Source organism: Diabrotica undecimpunctata, chromosome 11 (genome assembly GCF_040954645.1).
Source record: "Diabrotica undecimpunctata isolate CICGRU chromosome 11, icDiaUnde3, whole genome shotgun sequence".
NCBI lineage: Eukaryota > Metazoa > Arthropoda > Insecta > Coleoptera > Chrysomelidae > Diabrotica > Diabrotica undecimpunctata.
In genome coordinates this window covers 30088398-30097736 of record NC_092813.1, presented here as the reverse complement: position 1 = coordinate 30097736, position 9339 = coordinate 30088398, and the positions used below count along the sequence as shown (strand labels likewise).

General features: G+C 32.2%; 1 protein-coding gene across 1 annotated transcript; it reads right to left on the bottom strand.

Moving 5' to 3' along the window:
• Nucleotides 1-1085: 1085 nt before the first annotated feature.
• Nucleotides 1086-5183, bottom strand: LOC140452837 (uncharacterized). The gene is made up of 5 exons (XM_072547169.1): nucleotides 4508-5183; nucleotides 4088-4411; nucleotides 3398-4024; nucleotides 2386-3232; nucleotides 1086-1560 (listed from the first exon to the last, which is right to left on the bottom strand). Exons 1-5 carry the CDS (start codon nucleotides 5181-5183, stop codon nucleotides 1086-1088), a joined length of 2949 nt encoding a protein of 982 aa, XP_072403270.1.
• Nucleotides 5184-9339: the final 4156 nt, after the last annotated feature.

Genomic DNA, 9339 nt, shown 5'->3' with positions numbered 1-9339 from the left:
AAAAAGAGTTTAACGCTTGTGTTGGTGAATCCTCTCTAACATACTGAAGTAGCCTTGGTATATTCTTTTGGTAGTTTCTTCATCATAACTGAGGTCTTCTTGGTCTTGTGCAATTAATAATTGATCGTCTGCAAAGCTTATCGTATATAAGTATTCGTTTCGTACCGTTACACCCATGCCTTTGCATTTTCTTTTCCATGTAGTCAAGGCTTTCTCTAAGTATATTTTGAATAAGGTTGAAGATGTGGAATAACCCTGCAGGAGACCTTTTGTTGTGGTGAAGTCTCCTATGATATTTGTTCCCATTTAAATGGACACCTTATTTTCTTTTTCACAAAGCTTTTGTAGCTTTTATGAGTTCTCTCTGTATTTCTAATTTATACATTGCCTCCCATAGTTCTGACCTTGATATAGAGTTATACGCCTTTCTTAGGTCCACAAATGCTAAATGTATATCTCAATTTTTTGCTTTTTTCTTTTCCAACAGTTGTTCCAGTGTGTATACGTGGTCTATATTAACTTCATCGTTGTTGGTAGTCAGTTATTTTCTGTATAGTTGCTTTTTTTCTTCAATTATTCTTTGTGTTTGTTCATGAATTTCATAATAGTGCTGTTAAATTGTTATACGTTCTTTCTCTCTAAGGGCTTCGATTGCTACTTATTTTAAATTCACCTTTATATGCTCGTACGTATCTTCGATGTTGCTGTATCTGAATTCTATTAATTTGTTGTCTAGACGTTGTTTGTATAGTTCTCTTTGTAATGTATTCCTCTTTAGGACTGTTGGACATAACATAAAGCTACTTACGATAGGTTTTATTAATTTATTAAGCTTTATAAGAATTGTATAACTTAACCTTAATTCAGTTCACATGTAGTCCATGACCTAAATCTATTGTCATGTGTGGTTGTCATGTCACTGCTGTCACTTAAGGTTCCGTTTGCCAAGTGCAACGTTGCCAAGTATATCCGTACATGAAAACCATACATAACACGTCCCCTTTAATAAAAACAAAATAAACAAAAATTAATTCACATAATATATCATAAGTACATAAATAACAAAACAATAATTCACAAATATTTCAATAGGTAAATCTATCAGGAGGGCGAATGACTCTACCACTTCTGGAGGTTTTCAAACCAGGTGAAGTACTGTATGATGTAGAAGGTAGATTAATGTCATTGATGGGTGATGTTCTATTAGATGTTGAAGGTACATCAATATCTTTGATAGTCTTATTTGTTTTACAGTCTCTTGTATCATCAGGTACATCTGGACAAAGAACTGTTCTCATATTTCCCATACTTGTCCTTCCAGTAGTCACAATATCATTTTCATGACTAGTTTTCATATATGCTTGCTCACAATTTGCATTTGCATGTTGCTGTGCTTCTGACCGTACAGGTCTAAGATAGTGTCTATTACGTCTATAATCAGTATCATTTACTTTAACCATGTAATCCCTTGATCCTTTCTTTGCCACAACCACTCCAGGGTTCCATTTCCTTTTCTTTTCTTGAAGTAAAATTTGTTGTCCTGATTTTAATTCTGGTAACCTATTTGTTCCTTTGTCATAATAGTGTTTTTGTTTTCTTTGATTTTCTCTCAATTGTGTAAAATATCTTTTATTAGAATGTCTGGGCTTTAGAAATTCCATACTGACTGGTAAGTTGGTTCTGAAATTTCTTCCAGTTAGCAACACACAAGGAGCAGGTAAATTTTGTTTTGGAGTTGTATTATAATCTAATACAGCTAGAAATGGATCTTTCTTAGTTTGTACAGATTTTAAAAACAAGTTTTTTATTGTTTGTATTGTTCTTTCCACCATGCCATTGCTACGAGGATATTGTGGACTTGATGTTGTTACTTCAATATTATATATACGGACAAAATTTAAAAATTCATGAGAGCTGAATGGAGGACCATTATCAGAAAATATTTCACAAGGCAGTCCATTAATAGCAAACAAATTTTTTAATTGTGTTACAACACTGCTAGCCGTTTTGTTCATTAGTTTATTAACAATTGCAAACTTCGAAAAATAATCAACCACAACTAAAAAATCTTGTGAGGCTACTGTCATGAAATCAATACCAATTTTTTGCCAAGGTATTTCAGGTACATCATGTGATTTTAATGGCTCCCTATTGTTGCTCTTATAGCTCATTTGACAAGTCAGACAGTTCAGAACAATGTTTTCTATATCCTTCATCAATCCCGGATAATAAATTGCTTCTTGAGCCTTCTTCTTACATGATACTACACCCTGATGAGACTGATGTATAACATCAAGAAATTCACCCTTCAACTCTTCAGGAATAATTAACCTTTTTTTATAAAATAATACATTCTTTAATAAATATATATCATGTCTGTCAGACCAGAATTTTTTCACCTCAGAAGGTACAGAGCTTTTATGCTCAGGCCACCCATTTAAAACATAATATTTAACTTTTTGTAAAGATGGGTCAGTATCAATTGCATTTTGCAATCTTTTTTCATTTTCTTTTGATGTTGCTACAATAGAATACACTTTTAAACTATTTTCATCATCTATAAAATTAGGATTTATGGTTTTATTCAAAGGATCTCTACTTAAATTGTCAGGAACTTTGAGATTTTTACCAGGAACATATTTGAGTGAAAATTTATATCTCATTAATTGCATTGCCAGTCTTTGGATCCTAGGTGACATTTCATCTAAAGGTTTTTTTAACAAACCTAAAAGAGGTCTGTGGTCTGTCTCTATTTCAAAATCTATGCCATAAAGATAGAATGAAAATCTTTCACATCCATACACTATACCAAGAAGCTCCTTTTCAATGTGGTTATACCTCCTTTGGGTTGGAGTTAATGACACTGATGCAAATTCAATTGGAAACCCATCTTGCGAGACCATGGCCCCCAAACCATATGGGCTGGCATCAACAGAGAGTATGGTCTTTTTGTCAGGGTTAAAATAATGCAAAGTAGTGGCTGACGCCACAAGATTCTTTAGTTTATCAAAACATGCCTGTTCATTATGTCCCCAATGCCACTCATTTTTACTAGAAAGTAAACATCTTAGAGGACTAGTGTGTTCTGACAGGTTTGGTATAAATTTTGCAAGATATACTATGGTTCCCAAAAAACGTTGTAATTCTTTTTTATTACTTGGTGGTGCCATTTTTGTAATAGCTTCTGTTTTATCATGATCAGGTGAAATGCCAATATTACTAATCTGATGACCTAAAAATTTCACTTTTGTTTGACAAAATTTAGATTTTCCTAATTTCAAAGTTAAGCCACTCTGTTTAATTTTTTCTAAAACACATTTCAAATTTTTATCATGTTCATTTTTAGAACATCCAAAAACCAAAATATCATCAAAATATGTTATTGTTCCTGATATACTATCTAAAAGTTCAGACATATATTTTTGAAAAATTTCAGGTGCACAGGTAAGGCCATATGGTAATCTCAGATATCTATAACGACCAAAAGGTGTAGTAAAAGTACATAAAAGTGAACTTTCATAATTCAAAGGCAACTGAAGAAAAGCAGATGACGCATCTAATAATGTGAAATAATTAGCCCCTGAAAGCTTAGCAAATAAAGTATCTTGAGTAGGAATTGGAAACCTTTCTCTTTTAACATATTTATTTAGATACACAGGATCCATACATATTCTAATATCAGATCCCTTATTTTTCGGAACAACTACAATAGGATTTTGCCATTCTGTGGGTTCACTAACTGGTACAATAAGGTTTTTACGTACCATATCATCAAGTTTATCTTTAACTTGGCTCCTTATAGCCAGTGGAATTTTTCGTGTCCCACTTATGAATGGCACTGCATCACTAGATAAAGTTATATTAAAATACCTGTTGACCATTCCTACACCTGAAAAAATGCTCTTATAACTATTTATAATATGATTTGTTTCATTATCTATCATACTAACACTAGGCTGATCACAAACAATTTGAAAGTCTCTTGCTGCCTTTAGGCCTAATAGAGATTTTTGTTTATCATTATCTAAAATATAGAACAGACAATCTTTAAATATTTTCTTGAAAGAGCAAGGTATATAAATGTTACCAACAACATTAATAACATGTCCAGTATAGCTAGATAATGAACTATTAGTATTTTCAAGCATTTTATAATCAATATTTAAATTTTTAAAATCACTACTGTTCAATATATTGACTTCACTTCCAGTATCAACTTTTAAAATACTCTCTTTACCATTAATCATGATTTTTTGGAACCATTCTGAAGAGTTCGGATTAATTTCATTAACAGTCCACACTAGTACCTGTTCATCAGTTAAATCAGTGTCAGAATTGCTACAACTACTATCGTTATCATTGATTTCATGGACTTTGTTGTTATTATCAGGACAAAATTTACGGTAGTGTCCTTTTTTGTTACACAAAGAACAATATCTGAAAAATGCAGGACACTTACCCCTAATATGCTGAAGTCATCATTTATAACACTGAATATAATGGTTACCTGTATTTTTGTCAGTAACTTTGTGGCTTGTAGACTGCTCCTTCTTATACTTTGAACCATACCTTGACTGTCCTGTAGATCCAGGTCTGTTTTCTTCATTTCTTTTCTTCACAACACTAACACTTTCACTTTCTTTGGATATTTCACGTTGAGTAACAGCACTATTTTCCATAGCCCTACAGATGTCTATAGCTTGTGCTAGTTTTAAATCAGCACATTGTAATAATTTTTCTTGAATTCGTAGATCATGTGTACCCAAAACAATCCTGTCCAAAATTAAAGTATCCTTTTCTTTAAACTCACATGTTGATGCCAATTGTTTCAAGGCAGTTACAAACTGATCGATACTTTCATTTTGTAATTGATCTCTTTTAAAGAATTTAAAATGTTCATAAATTAAATTCTTAAGAGGGCTGCAGTATGTATCAAACTTACACAAAACAACATTGTACTTCTGATCATCTCCAACATTTTCATACTCGAAGGTATTGAATATCTTTAGCCCTTCATCTCCCAGCTGATTTAGGAGAATAGCGATTATTATGTGGTCTGGTTTTTCACTTTTGCCGGAGGCTGTTAAAAATAACTGGAACTTTTGCTTCCAAAATTTCCACTCGTGAGAAATATTATTTCCTTGGAAACTAAACGGTTCTAAGCCTTTACAAGTATCTGTCATATTGATTCGAGCACAGTATAGCTCCTTTACTTACATATATTTTTTATAGGCTTTTGTCACATGCACCGGCTTTTAACACAACTTAACCTATCGTCACTTTTCCGCTGCCACCATGTAATGTATTCCTCTTTAGGACTGTTGGACATAACATAAAGCTACTTACGATAGGTTTTATTAATTTATTAAGCTTTATTAGAATTGTATAACTTAACCTTAATTCAGTTCACATGTAGTCCATGACCTAAATCTATTGTCATGTGTGGTTGTCATGTCACTGCTGTCACTTAAGGTTCCGTTTGCCAAGTGCAACGTTGCCAAGTGTATCCGTACATGAAAACCATACATAACACTCTTATTGATTGTTCTTGGAGAAGTTCTATATTGTACTGTTTTTCTCTTATAGTATTGTAGTTTATGGTCAGTTCCACATTCTGCTTCTCTTCTGACTCTCACATCTTTTATTTTTATTGTGGTATCTTGTGTGACTATTACGTAGTCTATTATCGATTTCAGCTTCTGTGTTTCTTGCGTTCATGTATATTTATGAATATTTTTATGTCTGAAGAATCCGTTGGTGATTTTTAAGTTGTTTAGTTCGCATAATTCAATCAAACGTTCTCCGTTATCGTTTTGTTCATCCTCTTCAAATATCCCCACTACTTTATCGTTTTTTTTTCCTTCCGGTTCTACCGTTAAGGTTTTCTGTTTTAATTATCTCCACGTTCTTCTTAATTAGCTCTATTTGGTTTGAAGTTGTTTCGTGAAATTTTCTTTTTCTACTCTCGGAGAATCGGTTGTTGGTGCATATACTCCGAGTATCACTGTCTCTTTACCGTATATGTCTATATGCATTTTAATTACCCTTTCGTTGATTGGCTCCCATGTTCTAACACTGTTCTTTCACTTATTTTTTATTGGTATTTTCACTCCTGTCTTTGATCTACATTCCTTATTAACTCCGCTCTAGCAGTGGATATGGTCTTCCATTTCCTTTCTTTTTGGTTCTTTACATGCATCTTTACATCGGCTCGTTACATACAGTTTTTAATTTTATTCTCATCGATAATACAACTGAGTTATGAACGGCGGATATGTCCGCTCCTGGATAAGTTTTGGTTGATATTATAGAACTTCTCTAGTTAGTGTTGATGACAGTATAATGTATGTGGTTTGTGACAATTTTTGCTACTATTGTCAGCTGATGACCTCTATATGTACAAAATATGATAGGAAGTTTAAACAAAGTATTTGCAGTCATGAGTTTCTTATTGATATAGAATTCAGCCACCTGTGGCTACGTTAATAAGGATCCACATAATCCATATCGCTTCACAAAATATTTTACTTCTTGGTCCACTCTAGCGTTTATATCACCTATTTTGATAATTAAATTATATCTTTAAGTTGATTTTAAGATACTTATTGCTAATTTTTCCATAATATTTTATTCTGTCTTTATCCTTGTCTATCCCACCCTGGGATGGAAGTGGGAGGTCATGTTTGATAGTATTCGATAGATTTTTAAAAAATATTGAAAATTTGTTTTTCAGTTTATTTATTAGATGTAAATTTTGCGACATATTTGACCGATTTTTTTCACATTGTAATACAGATCAGAGTAAGGGACAAAAGTAAAAATAGTTTTTTTAAAAAATCTTATCAACTATAATGCCAATTCTCTACCTAAGATTAGAGTTGCTGTTCCATTTCTCGTGCTACATTTTCCTAATTTTGATTAGTATATGCAGCTTTATTCTGCACACAGCGTTATCCAATTCGCATAAATCGTATAAACTCAAGCTCCATGTTTTATTATTTTTTTGGGTTATAGAGTTATTCTAAGATGTTAGACAGCTATTTATGTTAATGAAGACCTGAGACACCTCGTCGTGTAAATCTGATTGCCCTCTCCTACCGGATCCTTGATTTCGAGCCCCATGATCACTAAGTGTAATATCAATTTGTTAGTTTATGATAAATTTTACTAAGGATATCCATGCAGATCTTTATTGTTGTAGTCATCCTGTTTTTTTCCATGTCTCAATACCGTTGACTAATTTAGCTTTTTTCTAAATTTAATACGCCTTCGTAGTAAATTTTTCAGCTGCATGGCAATGAAGTGCCCTATCACCTGTCAGTTATTTCACCGGTAGCTATTGGCCAACAAGTGGGGATTACTTACACCATTAATAGTTTGTTTAGGGGGCTGGGAGTATCCTCCTTTTAAGATTTAATTAAAACGTTACAAATGTAAATTTTCGTTACGTACGTGATTGATGGGAGAGTTGGTTAATATAGTCTATTTTAAATCAATGTTGTTACCTGCAACTTCCCCGTTAAATTAAGTCTATTCGAATTATATAAAATTAAGCTAGCAACGGTAACGTGAAAATCAAAGTATCACTCTGACAGGCGAAGCCGCTGTTTTATATACAACGTACTCATTAAATGTATCGTTGTACTATAGTGAGCAGTAATAAAAATTTATTTGCTTAAGAGACCTTTTAGTATATTAATATTTTTTAAGATACCACTACAATGCACCTTTTTGTTGGCAAGACTTCTCGCAACCAAGAATTATAACTTGGATTGTACATAACCATTAGATTAGATTAAAATCTTAAGCATAATCAGACCTAACATTTGAAAAAGGAGTACGAACGTCAATCCAATATAAATTAAGGGACACTCGAAGAGTGGTGGGTTTTTCGGTCAAAGTGGAGAAATAAAAGACAAAGAAGGTGGCTACTTCATCTATTTATTGAAGACGTTTCGCTTTCTACTCAGAAAGCATCATCAGTTCATTAAAAAAAAAACAATATGAAAAACCAAACATCTATAGAAAAGTTATAACATGTGTGTTACCTTAAAAAGATATGTAGCAATCAATGATATTAAATATGTAAAAAAGCTTACGACAATGGACATTTAGAGATCAAGTTGTATAAACAATTAATTAAAACTAGGTACAGTTTACAAATTAACAAACTTAGCACAGCAAAAGAACATGTGATAATCATACATGTATATAAAAAATTATTGTAAAAAACTTAAGTAAAAAACAATAAAATTGATATGTAGAGAATTAGAAAGATCATAAGATGCAGTTCCAACAATATATAATTAGTTAAATTTAATTTTGACTTTAGGTAACATTATTGAATAGGTTAAGATTAAAATATGATATTTAAAAGTAAAATGAAGTTACCAGTCTTTAGCATACTAGGTGCCACAGGTAAACGAATCTAACAGGTGTAACACCCACGCCAACAGCGTGAAAAGACAGTAGCCTTGAGGTCAAAATATGACAGAACAGCAAGGAGAAATACCAACCTCTGGTGCAATAGAGCGGTACATTTAAAAAATATGATAAATTTGGGTGACAACTTGCCATAAAAGCCAAAAAATGAAAGGAAAAGGTGGTTAAGATCACCATCTTCCCCTCAGTGATTGGTTTAGAAAATCAATGAACAAAGAAAACGAGGTCAATCCAAAATATCATATATTATAATATCTACGTTGTGACTGGTTAGCCAGTTAACAAGTGAAGATCTATTCAACTTCCACAGTCCAAGGTTCATAGCATTTGGAACTGTGAATGAGAAAGATTCTATGAATCAGTTTTAATTATAAAATTTTACTAAACAAGTAAATCAAAAAACAATTACTTTTTATATGTAAATGTAATATTGACAAAATAATTAATAAGATGTAAGTTGATGAATCTAAGTTAAATAAAGAAAAAAAAATTATTTTATTTTTATTTGAAATTATTAAATATGAAAATATGATAAAAAAACACCTTAGATGACAATTTAAAGTAAACAACATATTAAGCCTACTTCTGTAAAATTAATGCATTATAAATTTGGCTCAAGTTACTAATGTCAGTTTTATTAAGAGCATCTGGGTGTTTTAGTATTGATCACAGTTCCAAAAACTGTCTTTTGATGAGATTGCTTTCATTGCCAAGAATTTTAATTTCATTAAAGTTCACTTTGTGCTTAGAGTTAATAGCATGCTGGTCAAGAGTACAAGTATGCTTAGATAAGTTGATATCACTGCGGTGTGTCGTAACACGCCCTCTCAGTGATCTCCCTGTCTGACCGATGTAACATAAGTCACACTCAGCACAAGGTATATGAAAGATTACATT